The sequence below is a fragment of the Carassius auratus genome, unplaced genomic scaffold, assembly GCF_003368295.1.
Source record: "Carassius auratus strain Wakin unplaced genomic scaffold, ASM336829v1 scaf_tig00216332, whole genome shotgun sequence".
Classification (NCBI taxonomy): Eukaryota; Metazoa; Chordata; class Actinopteri; order Cypriniformes; family Cyprinidae; genus Carassius; species Carassius auratus.
Window position 1 is genome coordinate 302,984 of NW_020528515.1, and position 22,359 is coordinate 325,342.

Consider the following 22,359-nt stretch of genomic DNA (forward strand, 5'->3'; position numbering starts at 1 on the left):
CTAAAGAGTCCTCGGCTTTCCTCAAATTGCTGACTCAGGATTGGTGTTACAATTAACATGAAGATCGGTGTATTGAAGGGCTGCAGATCCTTCAACAGAGTGCCATGAAGCTCAAAGAAAGCCAACAGACTCATCAACATCATCATCATCCTCAGGTAAGCAGCTAAATGACAAATAATCATTTATATTACAGTCCAGACATTAATACGTTTTTATGGAGTTTTGGCGCAGAACGATTATGTAGTTAAACAGCAGAACAGTTCATTGAAAGCACTGCAAGTATATTCCCTAGTGCCTCGTTTCCATTCCCGTTAAAAATAGCATCAGGAATTATCTGACTAGAGCGTGCGAGTGATTCGAGACATGAAGATGTAGTTCATAACCCTCATGCAGCTCTTATGGGACGGTCATGGAGAAGGTCAGGACCTCAGTAAACATCCACAGGAAATTCCTCCTCAGACGAAGAGGAACAATAGATGTTTTTACTTCCTCACAGTTACAAAATGATATCAGGCATAAAGTTTCCTTCAAGACCGGTCAATAGCCTTTGAAGAACTGATCCAATTCACCTCAACATAAATGACATGATTCCTGTCAATAAAAAATGCTTTAATGTAACAATACATTGAATATAAAACAATATACAAAACCTATTTTAGATTAAACATTTTCTCACCTTTAAAATTCTGTACACTTACAAGACGTTCACAGTTCAACGATCATTGACAAAACCCTTTAGTTACCTTTGTAAAAAATATATCATTCTTACAGCATTAATAAAGTGACACTTTCAGACTGAGGTGATATAAATATTAATAACAAAAATAAAGAGACTAGCATAATTTAAAATGATAATAGATAAATGAGCTTATTGTACATGCTTTCAGGGAAAGGAAGTATGATTTTAGTCACATGTTATAGTAGATTTATCTTGGCAAAGACTTTGCTGTTTCTGAATGAACGCTTCCATCTTCTCGTAGAAATTACTGGAGGGGGCGAGTTCTTCTAGTTCACAGGGATATCGCTCTGAACACTTCTGTGGAGACAGTCCAAACACAGACTCGTTATCAGCTTTTACAAACACAACCATCAGTTGTTACCATCAGACACAACAGGGATGCTCATCATTCAGAACTGAAAAATCTGCTTTTTCCCATTCATAAATACGAAAATGTGATTTAATGAATTCAAAATTCTCAGCCACAAGAAAACATTTTTTTTTCTTAATTATGCATATTTCATATTCTCCACCCTTCTTATATCTGGAATTATTTATCAAATTATTTGCCTTTTTTTTTTTTTTTAACTATGTTCAGTATTTTCAAACAATAATCAGCCAATAAAATGTGTACAATTTGGCAACACAAAATGTTCAGTGCGCACCATATTTTTGCCATATTTTTTTTATATTCAAATATATAAACAATTTGAGATTTACCAATATTATATAGCTATGACATTTCACACACGTCTTCTCTGTGGCGTCTCCTACTAGGAACAATAAGTGCAATAATTTCAAGTGCAAAATAGTTTAAGACATGCTTTTTGGGGGCTTTCATAATGGCGCCAATACCAGTAATTTGACGTGTGCAAACGTTAATAAAACGCATTGCGTGATTCATTTGAATACTGTCCTCCCATTACTTCTGACGTCTGAAAGGGAAACTCCTAGAAATGCATTATTCAATAAGGTCAGGTGCAAAAATAACTGTCCAGGCCAATTCTTCCCTGCACGCCTTGCCTTTAGCAAAACCTGATAGTACTATTTTAATGCCAAAAGATGGTTTGCGCTGATGCAAGCTGTGAAAGTAAAATGAATTTCTTATTTGATCCTGTTCAGCCATCTCAATTCTGAACGATGCACAATCTTAACACGCACACATTGCTTTGACTTACATTTTTGTTATATACTTCTAAAGTTTTCTCTATCATGGGCCTTTTGTCATTTGTTGGGTCTTCGTCATTCAAGAGAACGTTCATCTCCATCAGAAAACAGTCAAAGAACTTAAATGTGCATTTCTGCAGATAAACACAGAGGTCAGTTAGCGCTGGATTTCAATGCTTATTACCATCCCAGTAATCCATCATGTGTTTACAATACTTTTTATTTCGTCAGATGATTCTCTCAAGTTTTTTTTTTTGTGAACTTACCTCGATACCATCAGTGTTTGGTGTATACAAACTCGTATTAGAATCCTGGAGAAAAAAGAAAAATAAAGTTCATAAATTAGTATTACGATTTACCATGTAGACCAAGCAGATTTTGTGAAAGCTGGGAAAAGATTGCAGATAATACAGCAATGATGACACTCCTTGAGTTACACAGTGCATCAAAATCTTGTTATACTTGTTATGATGTTATACTTACTTGGAATAAATTCCTGGTTTTGTTAAGTGCGTCCTGGAGGTCTCGTAGTGCCTGTGGTGCATGTCCTTCAGCCACGGGCAATAGAGCACTTAGACAGCTGAACACACACACACACAATACACAAAACCAACCGTAATATGGAATTAGTTAATGTAGAATGATTTAGTAATCCTACACAATTTGCTCCATCTACCCAAAACCCATGACCAGAGGTGGAAAGAGTACAGAAATATTCTACTCAAGTAAAAGTACTATTACATTCATTACATGTCACTTAAGTACAAGTACCAGTCTAAAAAAATCTACTCAGGTAAAAGTGAAAAGTGTCTAATTTCAAATATACTTAAAATGACTTAAATAACAGTGAGAGGGAGGTGAAAATAGGTTAGGCCAAGAGCGATGATTAAACAAATCTGATCCAGTTGATCTAATCATTCAGGTTTATTCGTAAACTACATGGTATGTGTGCTGGAGTAGGGTTGGAACTAAACTCTGAGAAACTGAGCATGACGCCCCTGGGATAGGCCTATATTTCTCAAACCAGTTGTTTTTAATGCAATCAGTTATTTAGAATACAAAAAAAAAAAAAAAACTCAATCAGTATCAACAAAATTTGATTTTTCAATGCAGAGGAAACACAGAAGCTTCATCGGAAGTGTGATTTCTGTGTATTTATCCACTGTGTAATGCAGGACATGAATGCATTTAACCTGCAGTTACAAATGCAGAAATAATGTTTTGATATAGAAGACATAAAATGTTAAATACTCATTTAAATTAAAAATAATAATAATAATGAAATCAGAAGATAGGCTACTTTAAATGTGAAATTAAAACAGCTGTAGGTGTCAAAGTAACTGTTAATGAGTGAGTCATTGCGATTGAACCGAATCATTTAAACTGGTGATTCATTCAGGAACGAGGCAGAACTGTGCTGAGGTGGTTGTGTTCGGAATTATTTTTGTTGTCAAAATGGAGCAAAAACAAGTGTCTTAAGTCTTTTAATTAACTTCTTGTTTATTGAACTGTTGTAAAATAATAATAATAATCTGTATTGCTGTATTGATATTGATTTACAATATGAAATTATATAATAACGTAAATTTTCTGCCCCTATATCTAATTTGTGATCATTGTAAATGCATTTTAACAGACTGAATCACGCAGAGAAAGATCGCACTCTAATGCGCGCGCCCTAGTCTAATCTACTAGACTTCACGCCACTGTAGGAGTTTTGTTCATTACGATATTATCACAGAAGATATATAGGCTATCACACATCCTGCACCCAAGTCTTTTTAGTTAACTCACGCAGAACTATTTGCTAAACTGTCAAAGATTAATTTTAACCACCAATGCAACGATGCAAGTATTTACCTTACCTCTACATGCTTGCAAACAGTTGAGGTCTAGTTGACTAGTTGATGTTAGTTTGGTCTTTCAAGGCAAACAAAATGTGTTTTGAAATGTGCAATACTTAAAAATTACTGATTTTAAAAACGACTTTATAAAGAAGAACACAAAAAAAGCTACTCAGTTACATTAACGCGAGTAAATGTAATTGGTTACTTTCCACCCCTGGCCATGACTGTACTCTCACAGGCACAACTCATTAACAATTCACAGCCCATGTTTCGATCTCTTCTTCATGCAGCTCTTCAGAAAGTGTCCAAAACAGGAGTGTTTATACAGAAACACCAACACAGTCACGTAGTGCGAGGCAAGGGTCCAAAACCGGCAGTGAGACGCCTTGATATCTACAGTTACACAGAGCTAAAGTTCCGAAACTCTGAATGATTCGGAACACTCTACATTACTGTTCTGAAGTTTGTGATCTGTGAGTCCAAGGCTGCATTTATTTGTTAACTAATATGGTTAAAAGAGTAATATTGTGAAATACTATTACAATTTGAAGGGACCGTTTTCTGTCTGAATATATTGTAGAATTTAATTGATTTCTGTGATCATTACTCCAGCCTTCAGTGTCACACGATCTTCAGAAATCTGCTACTCAAGACGCATTTCTGATTATTATCAATGTTGTTAACAGTTGTGCTGATAAATATTTTTTGTGTCAATTTTTTATTTTTTTCAGATATATATATATATATATATTATTTATTTATATATATATTTATTTATTTATGAAATATGTGACCCTAGATCACAAAACCAGTCACAAGTGTAAATTTTTCAAAATGAGATTCATGCATCATCTGAAAGATGAATAAATAAGTTTTCCATTGATGTATGGCTTGTTAGGATATGACACAATTTGGAAAATCTGGAATCTGAGAGTACAAAAAATATCTAAATATTGAGAAAATTGCGTTTAAAATTGTCTAAATTAAGTTCTTAATGCATATTACTATTAAAAAATGAAGTTTTCATATATTTACAGTAGGAAATTTACAAAATATTTTAATGTAAAATGATCTTTACTTAATATCCTAATGATTTTTGGTAAAAGCGAAAAATCAATAATTTTGACCTACTGTATGCAATGTATTGTTGACTATTGCTACAAATATACTCATGCTACTTGCGACCAGTTTTGTGCTCCAGGGTCACATATGTTTTTACTTTGCCAAATAAAAGCATTTATTTAAAAAAAATAGAGCACAAATGGCCACATTAGTCTATTTGTAATAAGATTTAAATCTTTTTATTGATACTTTTTGGTAATGAATGAATTTGAACTATTCTTCTCACACTTGGGATCGGTTTTTGTCCACTAAGCTCAATGCATAATGCACTATAGCTTCAACTCATGGAGTACCTTCTCCATGCACAATTTGGCCTACAATAAAGCATAGCCTGTTGGAACAGCCTTTACACTTTTAGAACTTTTGGATTTGGAACAGAGCCAATGGAACTCCAGGATGTTTGCAGTACAAAAATAGATAAATCAAGATATCAATAAATCAAATAGAGCAAGTGTTACATATACTGTATACAAAACTGTTTTCCTGTGAACCTAGTTATTTTTACCACCATCTTGTGACCGAAGATCTCAAATGTCATTGTGGTATCAGATTTAGGTGTATCTGATCACGTTTAGGGTCACGATTCTCCACCCTTTTTGTTGCAAGCAAACTGAAAAGGCGAAACAACTTAGTCCTGAACAGATAATAGTGTTGTGTGAGAAAGAGATTGATCTTGCAGTGGGTTCATATTACCGTGTACAGCTGACATGCACACTAATGCACACTTTAGTGGGGCAGCAGCAGATAAACAGCCATTTAAATTGGACTTTAGAAATCTCAAATGTGTCAATTCATCTAGTGCATAAGACTAATTGTTTTTTTATGGACTGTAACTGCATTGGGGGGGGGCTAGATGTGACGCAGTCACAAGGGCTGTATCTCAACAATTATAAACTTAAGCACTATATAGAGTCAAAAGTCCAATTAGAAAGATGTAAGAGTGCTAAAGTAAATAAAGTCGACTGTATAATGAAGGTAGATATTAACTGATAGCTTGAGCAGTGTTCTTCTCATGACACATCAACATGGGGGAAGTTGTCACATGTCATATATTGTCATTTTATATAAGTGACTCGTGGCCAACAACAGTTTGCTGGTTTTGCCTCCTATTTTTGCAGTTTCAAGCATTTTTTTATGTTTCATGCAGCTTTTAATAGACTTATTGTCTAACTTAAACCCCATAGTTTGTCAAAATAGCCTGCTATTATTGGGGAACATTGTCGCATACATACATAAATACATACATACATACATTCATATATATATATATATATATATATACAATAATAAGCCGTAAAAATTATTTGTTACAAAATATTATTTAAAAAGACATTTAAAGCATGTTTTAAAATGAAATACTGTTTCAGTTTTTGTAATTTAGAGTGAAAATAGATTCAAAGTAAATGTTTTTTATTTTATTTTATTTTTTACTAAATGTCAAATTGTTTTTTATTTCTTTCTTTTGTGGTTTAGACATTAATGTAGGTGTCTGATACACAAATTGGCATTCAAATAAACCTGGAGAAATATTCAATATTCAAAAAAGTAAAAAATTAAGTAAAAAAAAAAAATACAGTTTCTACAGATCCTATACAGTTTCTCTTCAGTTGACATTGTAAAAATTGAAATAAAGCTGTAAATAGAAAAAAAGATTATTGGAGTACGTTCTACAAGAAAATACTATTTCAGTCTTTCTACTTCACAATGTCATGTTTAATTTAATGTTACGTGCTGTTTCTTTATAATAATTTGTAAAATGTTTTAAATTTCTGAATTAAACCTTTTTAATTAATTAAATTTTTTCCCCAGTGGATTTTATCAGGGGTTTCAGGGACAGTTCACCTTCAGTTGGTCCCCACTGACTTGCATTTTTCCCCCATCCTATGAAAGTCAATGAGGAACAACAACTGAAGGTGAATTATCCCTTTAATTCATTACAATTGGGCCATCTTAATAGTAGAAAGTGGCCAAAGTTGGCTAATTCACCCTAGAACCGGTTTTGGCAACCCAGTGACTGTGGTTGTGCCAGATTTACACAGCAATCAATGAAAATAAGCAGTCTAATTTCTTAGATATACCTCAGAATTAAGATAGAATTCCAAACCTCTGAGTTCAAAGGGCATTCCATGTGATTCTCAAAGCACCAAGGGTTACAAGCACATCTTCCAGTTCTCTGTAAAAGATCACACACTCCTTTAATACTTACAAAAATGCTGCAAAAATCCCACAGATACAGAAGTGATTCTTTCATTTGTTAAAAAGAATTTGCAGTTACAGGAAGCAAAGTGCGCAATCAGTGGAAACGAAAACAAAAGTTAAGCTGCAATGCTTCATTGTGCTGAGCATGCACAATGAAGGGGCCAAGCACAGTAGGGGAAAAAATTAAAGACATGTGTAGATTATTTAATCTTAAAAAAATATAATCTGATATAATTCCTAATGACTTGTGAGCAACAGGTGGCGCTGTGATCTAATTGATGTGTTGTATTCAGTGTGGCGCCTTGCAGAGCCTCAGAATCATTTTGGCCAAATGCATACATTTTCTGAACTCCTCTAGGAGGAGTTGGAAAAAAATAGGGGAAAATATGGTTGACCCATTGAATATAAGGAGACCGGTCTCATGGCAAGAGGCCAAATTCATAAAAAGATGGTAGTATTCTTTACGTTAACATTTTTTGCACTGTCCCAAGACTTTTTTAGTATTTTCAGCGCATGGTGTCGATGTGACTTACCAAGTTATGTAAAAAATACACCAATGCGTAGAGAGAGACAACTTAAAAATTAAAAGAAAAATGGCTGACATTGGACAATTGTTTGACTCGGAATGTCACACCAAATCTCAAGAGACCAGTCCTGGGATTTATTTGTATTTTTTTTTAGCCAAATGTTCGGAAGATATAATTTTTCATATCTCCTGACCACTAGGTGGCAGTGTGTCAAACCTGTGCAGGTAGTCTCAGGTCATGCTTGTTTTAACACACCCCAAGTTTGGTCTCAATATGCTAAAGCGTTGCAGAGATACATCCACTGTAGCATGCTTTTCGTCAAATTCGTTCACATGTTTCGCAAGAAAGGCACGATGAATCATCTCAAATTCCACAACTTTTTGTTGACATAATCAAAAGATGACTTAGTTTGATTTCTGGTAACATGAGGAGGAGTTTGTGTCTTGTCTTGAGCCAAGGAATCATGAAAAGTTTTGTTGGATTTTGTTTCTAACCTCGTTTCAAAAGTTATTAGTATATAACAAAAGTTCAACTTTGGGCTGCTATAGACTTGAGAGCCATTGAGCTACGGTTCACATATCAACTATTCTCTTTTAATATTTTTATTAGCACTAGTACTTACTTTTTAGTTACTTAAATTCAAATGATTCCTGTTATCGGTTTTCCTAATTCTAGTCATTGACACCAATGACTACAATATGTTATTTAAAAGCTAGTAAAAGGAAATTGTATTCGAAAAAGGTTCAGTTCAACTAATCTGACAAGTCATTACATAGGCATGAAGGAAAAGGCAACTTGAATTGTTACTGGAAGCTTAAATCCTGTGATACATACTAGTTTTGAACACTTAAGTACTACTACCAATTAAATAACACTGGATTAAACCAAACTGGAATAGACGTATTAATTAAACATGGATACTGGTTAAATATACCTATATACCTTTAATACTGCTTAATGCTTTAATGCACAATGTGCTCACTACTGGTCTACCGCCAATATTTGTAAAGCAGTATTTAGTTGTTACATAAGAAAATGTAAATACTGTGGCCCTCCTGGATAAACATTTCAGCATATATGGATGTCTTTTGAGATCATTCTTAGTAATTATCATGTTTTTTCAAGTGTCTTTAATGTAAGTTTAATGTAAAATACAAAATTTAAAATTGTATTTTAATGAAACAGTTGAATAATTAAATAACCAATGATGAACAAAGCAGAATCCCAGTAAAAGAGATTGATATGAAAGTTATTATGACATAGTTGCCTATATTTTAATCGAAGATATGACATTTACAACACTATGAAAGAAAATGCAGTGTTTTACTCAATTAAACTACTATAAACATACATTATGTCTGTAATGTATGTATATTAAATAATAACCCCATTAATTACAGTGAGTATTGCATTTAAACATTATTGCACTAGTAAAAACATGCCACCTTCTGTGCCAATAAGTCTTAAAAAAAAGAAAGAAAAAAAAACACTTGTGTCCACGAATGAAAAGCAACAACAACAACATAACTTCCATGTTCATCGTCATAGGTTCCACTAGACTATTTTCCAGAGACTATTTTTCCAAAACTGTTTCAACTGACTCCATCTCACAAATGTATATCTAACGAAATTAAATATAGCATACGCATTCATCAAAAGTGTTGAGATGAAATTTTGTGCCATTTATGGACATCAAAAAATTAGGGTTGGGGGGGGGGGGGTTAATTTCGTATTACCCTACGTTCAGATTGAACGATTTTTAACAACCATGCTTTTCGACATACATTTACAACATGGTTCAGGTATATTAATTGCAGATCAATATTTTGACGTAACTCTTAATGCGTCGTGCATGCGCGCTACTATCAGCACCATACAAGTTTATTAACCCTTGTTCACTGACATGACAACAGAGCACATAAAGTCCAGTGAGTGACTATTTGTTTCCTACCATTGACTTTAGCTTGGCTGGCTTATTCCACAATCCTACGATGAAGGCGAGGAAGTGGGTCATTAAAATCATCGAAAGCGAGATTGTTGGTAGGCCAACCACGACAGCTGCGTAAAGTTCACATGTTCTCGTCATGCAAAATTCCTTTAAGTATATCATGGAGGTATATGGGATCCTAATGATTGCTCCAGCTGGATATTAATCCATGAGTGCACAATGCAGGCTTCCTCCTCTCGTCCTTCGTGCGCGCACTAGTGACTCTGCTAGTGAAAACCTTCACACACACACACACACACACCGCCCATGGAGCCCTTTCACTTTGACATGCGTCTCCAGCAAGCGCAGCGCCAGGGCTCTTCCTTCTATGTGTGTAACTCGGCAACATGTTTGTTTGGGGTGTTAACACAGTCTATGGGTGTTAAACACACAGTAATCTCGGGTCCACGAAGAAGCCAGTTCATGAAACCAAGCGCAGAGGTTAAAAGTCCACCGACATAAGACCTTGAGATGAGGTTATTTAAGGACTTCTGATGAAGTCGTCTGGATAAATTGCTAAATATGCACTCAAGTCATTTGTAGGAGAAAGAAATGAACGAGAAATATGATTACAATGACGTGCACCGACATTAGATGAAGACTCGTGTCATCAGTCTTGGAACTGAAGTTGGAACCCGGTTTATTTCGCGCAGAGCGGGTCGCCCCCTCAAGGCCACGGCCATGTTTATGTCACGTGACTAGTTTGCGACGCGATGTTTACCATTTACTACAATAAAATTCAACATCAATTTTATTTTAGTCGATGCTGAGGCAGCTATAAAAATCTAAACAAAATTATCAGACAAAATCTCAACAAAAATATACGGTGAGTGTGAATCTGTTTTTATACAGTCTATGGCGTGAATACAATATGTCTGACTATTATATGGATGTGTATGACGTGACATATAATAAGGTACATATTTGGTGTGAAGCTGCAGTAGTTAGTTAACTAACTAAACACTGACACCTGTTGGCCCTGAATGCATTAAGGCCATCGACCCATCTCTATAGATGCCTAGTGTATCAAGTTCCTTTAAAATCAATAAAAAAAATAACATAGCATCTGGTGCGCAGCCATCATAAAAGCTGAGAAGCTATGTCTGGTCTGCAATATTGTCATCTGAAGAGGCATACAAATCTCAATAAATAAATACACAAAACAACTGACTTTTAAAAGCATTTCTTCAGATATATTTAAACTTCAAAAAGGCAGACATTTATGCACACATTCATATCAATGCAATGCTGGAAACCTTTGGTAAAAGGCCAAATATCTGACACGTTTTCAGGTGACACCTATAATATCTGAATCCTATCTCCAAACTGCATTTTTATTGGGTCTTTCCACTTGCTCCCAAACTCAGATTGGAGAGAGAGTCCTCCACCTTTGGGTCATCTTCCTCCTCCTCCTCATCGTCGTCATCATCATCATCTTCATCCTCATCCTCTTCATCATAATCATCATCAAGGTCGTCTTCCTCCTCGTCTTTGTAGCCTCCTCCAGATTCCAGATTTTTCCAGTAGGAGCTGTATCCAGACGCACCATAATCATCTTCATCAGCACCACTCTGCCGGCCAAATTTGTGTGTTCGGGCTGCAAGAATAAACAATGCTACTATGTTTTTGTCTTTTTTATTAGTTTACTGTGGGTTTTAACATTTCTATAATGAATAAAGTTCATAATCTAAGACTGTACTAATAGTACAAGACTGTAATAGTAGATGGCACTCACTGGACATGCTGAGATCCTTGGTCTCCTGAGTTTCATGTCCACACTTAGGGCACGGGGGAGCCTTGCCTTTCTCCTGCTTGAACACTTTGCTTCGAGCATGATCATCACAGAAACATGCCTACAAAAACAGCACAGTTTATCCTCACAATATGAGACAGACACAAACAAATCAGACTGCTGAAAATCCTTACCTTGCATCGGAGACAAGAATGCTGACCGAGACGATTGCAAGATAAACCTGAAATTGGGGCAAAAGTCAATAAACTTGAACATTCTGGGAATATTCAGAAAAACATTGGAAATCAGACAGACGTACATTTATACGTCTCTGCTTCCAGAACCTGACAGCTCGCCTGGTGTTCGAACTGATCATCCTCGCACAGGAAGTTGTCACAAAAAGAGCAGCGGAAAATGCGTCCACCTGTACATTACACAACAAACAGGATTTAGATGAAGGTAACCAGTGTTGGGAAAAGCAATATTGCGTTACTCTTTATGGAAAGTAATGCATTATATTACTTCGTGTTACTTTTTGTCCACTGGGATGGACTTGCTTATTTGTTTATTTAATAACAAAAACCTCAAAAGTTATATTTTTGGCAACTGTCAAATGTCCTTTCACACTAAAAGTGAAATGAATAAGACTCAAGAAAACAAAATAATAGGGCTGGGCGATATAACTAACGATATGATCGTGCGCATCTAATCAGTAAAGCTGCTTCCGTGATCACCGCTAAAATCGCCATCACCTGCTTATAATTGGAGTGGCATTTAATAGATAGAGCCGTAGATCGCTGACAAGCTCCGCAATATCGCGTTCATTATCGCAGATAAATCGCCTCCGATAATGAACGCGATATTGCGTAGCTTGTCAGCGATCTACGGCTCTGTCTATTAAATGCTGCTCCATTCAAAAGCAGGTGATGGTGATTTAGCTGTAATCGCGGAACCAGATTTACTGCCTAGATGCGCATGATCATATCGTTAGATATATCGCCCAGCCCTACAAAGTAACTTGTATCACTCATTTAAAAAAGTAAATTGTAAATTTAAAAGTAATGCATCACTAGTTACTGGAAAAAAAGTAATCGGATTACAAAACTCGGTAACACTTTAGTATAGGGTCCAATTCTCACTAATAACTAGTTGCTTATTAGCATGCCTATTATTAACATATTGGCTGTTCATTAGTGCTTATAAAGTACATATAATGCATGACATGCATAATCCTACCCAATACCCTAAACTTAACAACTACCTTATAAACTAATAATAAGCAGCAAATTAGAAGCTAATTGAGGCAAAAGTCATAGTTAATGGTGAGTTAATAGTGAGAATTGGACCTTAAGATAAAGTGTGAAAAAACTCCCAAAACTCCTATTATTTGTAACATGATGGTAATGCTTGCTGTTTACCATGTTCCCAAACGCTGCGGTCACACTCGATGCAGTCTGCGTCAGAAAGAGGGCAGGAGCATGCATGTGTGCTCAAGCACTTCCTTCCATGACAAACCCAGGCCTCACAGAAGTCACATATGGCTCCCTATAGCACACAAATACACAACAGATTCTTCCGTCATCAGTACAATCCCAAGAGACCCCCGACTACAATAAGAGGAACTTACAGTATTGTTCAAAATAATAGCAGTACAATGTGACTAACCAGAATAATCAAGGTTTTTAGTATATTTTTTATTGCTACGTGGCAAACAAGTTACCAGTAGGTTCAGTAGATTCTCAGAAAACAAACAAGACCCAGCATTCATGATATGCACGCTCTTAAGGCTGTGCAATTGGGTAATTAGTTGAAAGGGGTGTGTTCAAAAAAATAGCAGTGTCTACCTTTGACTGTACAAACTCAAAACTATTTTGTACAAACATTTTTTTTTTCTGGGATTTAGCAATCCTGTGAATCACTAAACTAATATTTAGTTGTATGACCACAGTTTTTTAAAACTGCTTGACATCTGTGTGGCATGGAGTCAACCAACTTGTGGCACCTCTCAGCTGTTATTCCACTCCATGATTCTTTAACAACATTCCACAATTCATTCACATTTCTTGGTTTTGCTTCAGAAACAGCATTTTTGATATCACCCCACAAGTTCTCAATTGGATTAAGGTCTGGAGATTGGGCTGGCCACTCCATAACATTAATTTTGTTGGTTTGGAACCAAGACTTTGCCCGTTTACTAGTGTGTTTTGGGTCATTGTCTTGTTGAAACAACCATTTCAAGGGCATGTCCTCTTCAGCATAGGGCAACATGACCTCTTCAAGTATTTTAACATATGCAAACTGATCCATGATCCCTGGTATGCGATAAATAGGCCCAACACCATAGTAGGAGAAACATGCCCATATCATGATGCTTGCACCTCCATGCTTCACTGTCTTCACTGTGTACTGTGGCTTGAATTCAGAGTTTGGGGGTCGTCTCACAAACTGCCTGTGGCCCTTGGACCCAAAAAGAACAATTTTACTCTCATCAGTCCACAAAATGTTCCTCCATTTCTCTTTAGGCCAGTTGATGTGTTCTTTGGCAAATTGTAACCTCTTCTGCACATGCCTTTTTTTTAACAGAGGGACTTTGCGGGGGATTCTTGAAAATAGATTAGCTTCACACAGACGTCTTCTAACTGTCACAGTACTTACAGGTAACTCCAGACTGTCTTTGATCATCCTGGAGGTGATCATTGGCTGAGCCTTTGCCATTCTGGTTATTCTTCTATCCATTTTGATGGTTGTCTTCCGTTTTCTTCCACGTCTCTCTGGTTTTGCTCTCCATTTTAAGGCATTGGAGATCATTTTAGCTGAACAGCCTATCATTTTTTGCACCTCTTTATAGGTTTTCCCCTCTCTAATCAACTTTTTAATCAAAGTACGCTGTTCTTCTGAACAATGTCTTGAACGACCCATTTTCCTCAGCTTTCAAATGCATGTTCAACAAGTGTTGGCTTCATCCTTAAATAGGGGCCACCTGATTCACACCTGTTTCTTCACAAAATTGATGACCTCAGTGATTGAATGCCACACTGCTATTTTTTTGAACACACCCCTTTCAACTAATTCAACTAATTGCCCAATTGCACAGCCTTAAGAGCGTGCATATCATGAATGCTGGGTCTCATTTGTTTTCTGAGAATCTACTGAACCTACTGGTAACTTGTTTGCCACGTAGCAATAAAAAAATATACGAAAAACCTTGATTATTCTGGTTAGTCACATTGTACTGCTATTATTTTGAACAATACTGTAAAAGCTGACACTGAGCTCATTTTTATTGACCCTCAAAAATACGGAGTTTCCCTGAAATAGAAACAAAAAATGAACTAAATGTCCCTAGAGCTAACTTCACTTTCTGAACCATTTGTGCCATGACATAAAATAACCAGTACAAATATGCACTGTAAAAGAAACCGAACTGTAATTAAAAGGCCACCACATTGGTGGCATATCTGGTTAGGGGAACCTTTTACTTAAAATGACAACCAAACGACTGTGCTACAAATAATCCCCAAGCAGTATAACATCCATCACGCTCTATTATTATCTGTCAGGGAAACAACCAAATGATATCTGAGAAATCTCTTCACAGTCCTCTAGCGGTGTACCCGCTTCCCTTTTCCATTGAAATGTAGATTTTATGTAACGTTTTTCCCCTCTAAATCGTGCCACAAGGCAGTTTAAAATACACTTTTCTACCCTTTTTCACTTACAATCCTTATTAGCTGTGTTTACTGGAATATTCAATATGATGATATAAATCTGGGAAATAGAACACTGATCTGTCAAAATGAGGGAGAGCACTATTAAACATCCATAAATAATTTCATGTTACTACATATTTAAACGGTAATATTTAACGCATTCCAAATATTTCTTCTGAAAGAGTCATTCATTTGAGCTTTTAGGGTTGTTGTTCACGGTCTGTTGATAGTTCGAGGAGTGATGGAAAAATGTTACCTCACTGTACCTACAGTTTTTGGCATACTTTTAGTATTTCATATTGGCAGTTGCTGACTGATTACATTTTAATGGAAGATACTCCCATCATTTCTGCAAAACACCATGGTATGTAAGAAAAAGGTGAACTCTCGGCAACTACAGTCAGAAGTTACATAATGTTTAATGAACACACTTTCATTCTGAAGTCGCTGAAGAAGCTGGATATAAATCATGTAAGAATATTACTTGGATTGGAATTTTTGTGCATAACCTATATAAACCTATCTATTTGCATACTAAGCTTCTTTAAGACAGTTTTTTGGCTATCTGCCCCAAAACAGATATTTCTAGCATAACGGGTATAAAACAGAAGCCATTTATGGAGATGTTTGTACTTACCACCATGCCCATTCCAGTGCTGTGAACACCAGGATGTTTTATGACACAGTCTGAAGCCTTCATACATTTAGTTTTGCCTTGGAATAAAGAAAAATAACAGCATAAATATATCAAATAGAAGACTAAAACTGCTTAATATTATAGAAATGTATTACTTCTCTTTCAGAAGCAAATCAATCGTGATTTATCTCGGTCCAGTGTCTATTTATTTTATGATGCACTTGGCACATTTCACAGAAAAGTTCAACTCCCTTTGCATACTTAAGTGGATCATATTACAAAGTTGTTTTTTCTTTGCTTATAATGTCAGACACGGCCCTTCGCCTGCAAACTGAACAGCAGAGCTCTATTCCAGAGTGGCAGATTCCATTGTATTGTTATCATTAGTTATTTATGTGTTTGAGAGCAGTATGTTATCGCTATCTGCTTTATTGCACTGACCAAGTTGTCATCTAATATCAAACTTAACAACATGCAAGTTATTTCCCAGAGACTTAAACAGGGGAGAAACAACGAGGGTCAGTTATAATGAGTTCGGAGGGCATGTTGGGGTTCAGAAGGAGGAAGTTCATCTCACCACACTGTGCACACATGGGAAGTTTCTGCACTGAAGCGCAGAAATAGCAGAACGCCCTGTTCTTTTGTCGCCTGCCAACAGATAATAACTCTATGAAATATTATGGAAAGGTACAAGGTAATGTAACAATTCTGAATGTATAATAAAGTAAAATTACCTTTGACACTTATCACATTCCTAAAATGTAAAAGAAAATGGAGAAAAAGGTTAGGTCTGTGGATTAATGTAATAAATAATTAAAGGGTTCCAATCAATTAAAGATGTTACAAATCCGGCTGGAAGAGAACATGTGTCTTTATCGTCCTTATACACAGTGAGGAGGAGAGTTTGCTAAAGACTCTCAAAGGATCACAGCTGGAAAATTACAGAGATTAGTCGAGCCTTGGGGTCAGAAAGCCTAAAAAAAAAAAAAAAAGAATCAAAGAGCCCCTACATCACTACATGTTGTTCGGGAAGGTTTAACGGAAAACATCCTCACTTATCCTAAAACAAACTCTAGCTTGTTCAGTTCTCAGACACGACTGGGACTTCAAATGGGACTGGCTTCTGGGGTCAGATGAAAATAATAAAAAATACCTTTGAGCAGCAAACAAACCAGATGGGTTTAGTACAAACAGGGATAAAAAGTACCCCATATCCAGGGTTTAAAATACTGCTGGATCTTTCAATGTTGTTGCATGTCCTTCTACAGGAGGTCCTGGACATCTTGTGAAATCAACACAAAAATGGGCCACTGAGCAGTGACCTAGTTTCTTCTGCCATGGCCGTCCCAGTCGTCTGACCTGAGCCCTATAAATGAAGACTGGGGTGAACTGAAGAGAAGAAGCACCAACATGGAGCTGTGAATCTGAAGGATCTGGAGAGATTCTGCATGAAGGAATGGTCTCTGATCTCTTACCAGGTGTTTCTAAACTCTTCAGGCATTGTAGGAGAAAACTCAGAGCTGTTATCTTGGGAAAGAATGTTGCAATAATACATTCTTTTCAGGAACCAGTTTCTGATCACATTCAAATTGGTTATCGTAGCAACAACACTAATTTGTGGAGATTCAGCACACTGTGAGGTCCACAAATCTGAATGCATTATTTGTAAATTGACTGTCAAGATAAATATTTTGCACAATTCATTAGCTGTAATAATTTGTTGCCACTATGCCTGTATGACCCTATGTAACAATCCCTAGTAGATAATACATTGCACATAAATCATACAAATTGATTTCATTACATTTGGATTTGGATACATGTTTAGAGATCAATGGCTACTTTTTTTATTTATCTGTTTTTTGTTCAATTGTTTTGTCGTTGCTTGAAACATTGATTTAAAGTGTCAGTTATTGCAATATTTCAGTCAACCCTATAAAACCCTTCCTGATCAGTGGCATAAATGTAATCCTTTGCTACTCATTAACGCATGAAGTTCCCCTTTAAATAATGTGACGCTCTGTCCTCTATGTGAATGACCCGGTTTCCATTAAGTGCTGTTAAAAGTAATTTAATTGATTCCACATGTCGACACCTCTATAAGGATGCATTAAACTCAAAAAGAGGTTTAAAAAGGATCTATTGATCTCATGAATTAGCTAATTTTACTATAGCAAAATGTTTTAATGGTCTGTTAGTTTATATGGGAATATTACACGACACAGTGATCCTTTAACAATGCATTGGCGCAAAAATGCACACATTTTAGACAAATCTCACAATATAATTTATCAAATGCCACAAATAATGCCTAAACAAAATACTGACTTTGTGCACTTGATTTATTGTACCAATATGTTAAATTGGCCTTTCAAGACGAATCGCCTTCGATAAGGAACGTGATATTGCGTAGCTTGTCAGTGATCTACGGCTCTGTCTATTAAATGCCACTCCATTTGAAAGCAGGTGATGGCGATTTAGCGCTAATCAGGGAATCGGCTTTACTGACGAAATGTGTTTGACAATCGCATGTGATATATCATCCATCCTTATTTGCATTGCACAAAAAATCCCATTGATCTAATGCCGTTGATGATTATAAACGCAACACTTTTGTTTTTGCCTCTGTTTTTCATGAGCTGACTTTTTCTATGTACACAAAAGGCCTATTTTTCTCAAAAATTGTTCACAAATGTCTAAATCTGTGTTAGTGATCACTTCTCCTTTGCCGAGATAATCCATCCACCTCACAGGTGTGTCATATCAAGATGCTGATAAGACAGCATGTCTCAGGTGTGCCTTAGGCTGGCCACAATAAAAGGCCACTCTAAAATGTGTAGTTTTTTCACACAGCACAATGCCACAGATGTTGCAAGTTTTGAAGGAACGTGCATTTGGCATGCTTACTGCAGGAATGTCCACCAGAGTGGTTTCTTCATTTTTAGAGAAAAATGTTGTGTGTTTTCATGTCACATGATTAACTGGGCAAACAGAAGTAGTTCATGGGTTCATTTTGAGATGAACACCCCCTGGTGGTGAACCATCTGAGTTTCAAAAAGTGTGACGTAACAAAACTTTGTTTGCTAAAATTTCGTGACGATTTGATACGCCTCCAAAACACAAATTTGAAACAAATATTTTAAATGCTTTGTGAAGCAGTGTTCGAATGTGCCCATCACTAGAGCTTACTACGGAATTTAAAATAAAAATCCACATTTGAATGCAAATTAATTTTAAAGTCAACTCAAACCTCAAGCTTATAATTTTTCTATGATGCAATTTATTTAACGATGGGATCAATTATGGACCAAACTTAATTTACAAAATAGTGATTTAACTATCTTTTTAAAGAAAAAACTCTTTAGTAACAGGAATGAAACTGGGTAACAGGAATGAGTATCCATTATATTAGTGTACAGGTTTGAGACTACACATGTGAGGTGTTAACGCCCGCACTGCCTTATAGTGAAAGTGTTGAACACTGACCAGTGAGCCAAATCATGTTTCTATTTTAAATCTAATGGTCTGCAGAGGTTTTTTTTTTTAGGGTTAGAGGACAGATTATGAAATGATAAAAAATAACAAAAATGTGTATTTTAAATATTCAAAAATTGCTATTAAAAGTAATAAACTTAAATGTATCTTTTCAGTTTTTCTGTGGATATTGTTTCGTGCAGCTCAAACGGCATTCCATATACTAGTCAAATACATAATTGCCACTGGACATAAGTGCATTTTCTGTCATACTTGCAGAAATTTAATATAAAACAGCAATGCAGAAACAACCATAGGTTATCTCTGGGGAAAAAGCATTGTCTCACTGTGAATAGGAGGCCAAAATCTTTAAAAAAAAAAAAAAAGATGCATTTTCAAATGTATCTAGATTAATATGGATGTATCGTAATATTTACATTAATAAATGTGATGACACTACTCACTCCTGTTATTTTCACTCAGTTACTATATATATAGGATAAGTATGTGATAAATGAGTATATGAGCAACAGGACTGAAAGTAACAGGACTGAGATGTATATAGGCTTGAAAGTAACAGGACTGAGATGTATATAGGACTGAAAGTAACAGGATTGAGATGTATATAGGACTGAAAGCAACAGGATTGAGATTTATATACAAGTATGGGACAGATGAGTATATGAGCAACAGGACTGAATGTAACAGGACTGAGATGTATATAGGCTTGAAAGTAACAGGACTGAGATGTATATAGGACTGAAAGTAACAGGACTGAGATGTATATAGGACTGAAAGTAACAGGATTGATATTTATATAGGACTGAAAGTAACAGGATTGAGATGTATATAGGACTGAAAGTAACAGGATTGAGATGTATATACAAGTATGGGACAAATGAGTATATGAGTAACAGGACTCAAAGTAACAGGACCGAGATGTATATAGGACTGAAAGTAACAGGACCGAGATGTATATAGGACTGAAAGTAACTGGACTGAGATGTATACAGGACTGAAAGTAACTGGACTGAGATGTATACAGGACTGAAAGTAACTGGACTGAGATGTATACAGGACTGAAAGTAACTGGACTGAGATGTATACAGGACTGAAAGTAACTGGACTGAGATGTATACAGGACTGAAAGTAACTGGACTGAGATGTATACAGGACTGAAAGTAACTGGACTGAGATGTATACAGGACTGAAAGTAACTGGACTGAGATGTATACAGGACTGAAAGTAACTGGACTGAGATGTATACAGGACTGAAAGTAACTGGACTGAGATGTATACAGGACTGAAAGTAACAGGACCGAGATGTATATAGGACTGAAAGTAACAGGACCGAGATGTATATAGAACTGAAAGTAACTGGACCGAGATGTATATAGGACTGAAAGTAACTGGACCGAGATGTATATAGGACTGAAAGTAACTGGACCGAGATGTATATAGGACTGAAAGTAACTGGACCGAGATGTATATAGGACTGAAAGTAACAGGATTGAGATGTATATACAAGTATTAGATGTATATACAAGTATGGGACAGATGAGTATATGAGCAACAGGACTGAATGTAACAGGACTGAGATGTATATAGGATTGAAAGTAACAGGATTGAGATGTATATAGGACTAAAAGTGACAGGTTTGAGATGTATATAAAAGTATTAGATGAGTATATGAGCAACAGGACTGAATGTAACAGGACTGATATGTATATAGGACTGAAAATAACAGGATTGAGATGTATATAGGACTGAAAGCAACAGGATTGAGATTTATACACAAGTATGGGACAGATGAGTATATGAGCAACAGGACTGAATGTAACAGGACTGAGATGTAAATAGGCTTGAAAGTAACTGGATTGAGATGTATATAGGACTGAAAGTGACAGGTTTGAGATTTATATAGGACTGAAAGTAACTGGACTGAGATGTATATAGGACTGAAAGTAACAGGATTGAGATGTATATAGGACTGAAAGTGACAGGATTGAGATGTATATACAAGTATGGGACAGATGAGTATATGAGCAACAGGACTGAAAGTAACAGGACTGAGATGTATATAGGACTGAAAGTAACAGAATTGAGATGTATATAGGACTGAAAGCAACAGGATTGAGATTTGTATACAAGTATGGGACAGATGAGTATAAGAGCAACAGGACTGAATGTAACAGGATTGAGATTTTAGGATAAAATTTGCAAATGCATAGAATCTAACCACATGGAGTATGTGCTAATATTATGAGAATACAAATAAAAGTGATTCACCAAAGATTAGCATTTTTAAAATAAAAAGTAACATATAAGAAATCATTTATAGAACAAGACAGTACATTTATAATGATGCTCCCAGCCACTATTACAATATCATCAAATATACTGTAAAGAAAAAAAGGCCACATGCTTTCGATCATTTCATTATCTTCAGAATATCCAGATTCAGATATCTAACATAATATGCAATATTATGTTGAAAATGTGTCTTGTGGAATATATATGTATGTGTGTTATACGTAATCCGTCAATATGGTACAGTATGAATGCTATAGATGACTCTTACCATGGATGCATTGCATGGGTGTTTGGCCACATCAACAACGTCTTTATTGGCTCGAATCTGTTTCTCTCGCTCCTTTCGGTTCTCTGCCTTCTTACGAGCGCCAGTCTTTTTCTTAGGCATCTTCCACCTCCAATATCACAGAGACAGAACACAAATATGTGACACATGTAATAGATTGCATATAAAACACACCGTGATGTTCGCTTGACAAAGTGCGACTCCGCGCTGCTAATTCCCACTGAACTCACATGAGCTCATTAATGACTTTAATATACAACTCAGCTTAACAGTTACTTTTACGAAAACGTCTGATTTTCGTCACAGCTCAATAACATATAATCGACCTCGTTTTTCATAGGAAACATACCCAGATTAAAGGTTTAATCGCGTAGAAAACAGGCAGTTGATCACAGCTGATCCCGGTGCGTGTGTAACAGTAAACCGTTCCGGAAGGAAACTGAAGTGACGCTGTTATCAGTTCCACTAATATCTACTAACAGGTGTCTTTTGCGTCGTGGAACTGTTTGTGGAGTATAAGCGGATGCAGATAAATTGTATTAAAATATCTCTATATATTAAAACCCATATATATGTAAATGTAAATGAATTGCAGGAGATGTAGTCCCACTCCATCACAGAGGAGGGCAACGCACATGTT

At 36.0% G+C, this 22,359-nt stretch overlaps 2 protein-coding genes across 3 annotated transcripts; both read right to left on the bottom strand.

The window, feature by feature from the left end:
* Positions 1-588: 588 nt before the first annotated feature.
* Positions 589-10,258, bottom strand: LOC113097579 (uncharacterized). 2 transcript variants are annotated; one of them, XM_026262827.1, is made up of 6 exons: positions 9,532-10,258; positions 6,933-7,027; positions 2,369-2,465; positions 2,152-2,196; positions 1,897-2,019; positions 589-1,033 (listed from the first exon to the last, which is right to left on the bottom strand). In XM_026262827.1, the coding sequence occupies exons 1-6, from the start codon at positions 9,688-9,690 to the stop codon at positions 905-907; spliced, it is 648 nt and encodes a 215-aa protein (XP_026118612.1). In that variant the 5' UTR covers positions 9,691-10,258; the 3' UTR covers positions 589-904. The 2 variants fall into 2 exon arrangements, with proteins under 2 accessions (XP_026118612.1, XP_026118611.1); XM_026262826.1 differs by having other exon boundaries at positions 589-1,036; positions 9,532-10,240.
* Positions 10,259-10,738: 480 nt separating this feature from the next.
* Positions 10,739-22,221, bottom strand: LOC113097577 (zinc finger protein 330-like). Its single transcript, XM_026262825.1, has 10 exons — positions 22,069-22,221; positions 21,702-21,828; positions 16,381-16,400; positions 16,224-16,294; positions 15,647-15,723; positions 12,718-12,844; positions 11,619-11,723; positions 11,494-11,540; positions 11,303-11,420; positions 10,739-11,164 (listed from the first exon to the last, which is right to left on the bottom strand). The coding sequence occupies exons 2-10, from the start codon at positions 21,819-21,821 to the stop codon at positions 10,902-10,904; spliced, it is 948 nt and encodes a 315-aa protein (XP_026118610.1). The 5' UTR covers positions 21,822-21,828; positions 22,069-22,221; the 3' UTR covers positions 10,739-10,901.
* Between the last annotated feature and the right edge of the window lie 138 nt (positions 22,222-22,359).

What these genes read in the sequence shown, in the direction of transcription:
- LOC113097579 (XM_026262826.1), bottom strand. Translation starts at nt 9,690, where the DNA reads ATGATATACTTAAAGGAATTTTGCATGACGAGAACATGTGAACTTTAC. An exon ending in CAAACACTGATGGTATCGAG is followed by an intron (nt 2,020 to 2,151) that starts GTAAGTTCACAA and finishes GTTTATCTGCAG; the next exon opens with AAATGCACATTTAAGTTCTT. An exon ending in TAGAAGTATATAACAAAAAT is followed by an intron (nt 1,037 to 1,896) that starts GTAAGTCAAAGC and finishes CTGTCTCCACAG; the next exon opens with AAGTGTTCAGAGCGATATCC.
- LOC113097577 (XM_026262825.1), bottom strand. Translation starts at nt 21,821, where the DNA reads ATGCCTAAGAAAAAGACTGGCGCTCGTAAGAAGGCAGAGAACCGAAAG. An exon ending in GGAAGCAGAGACGTATAAAT is followed by an intron (nt 11,541 to 11,618) that starts GTACGTCTGTCT and finishes CCCCAATTTCAG; the next exon opens with GTTTATCTTGCAATCGTCTC. An exon ending in ATTCTTGTCTCCGATGCAAG is followed by an intron (nt 11,421 to 11,493) that starts GTAAGGATTTTC and finishes CTGTTTTTGTAG; the next exon opens with GCATGTTTCTGTGATGATCA.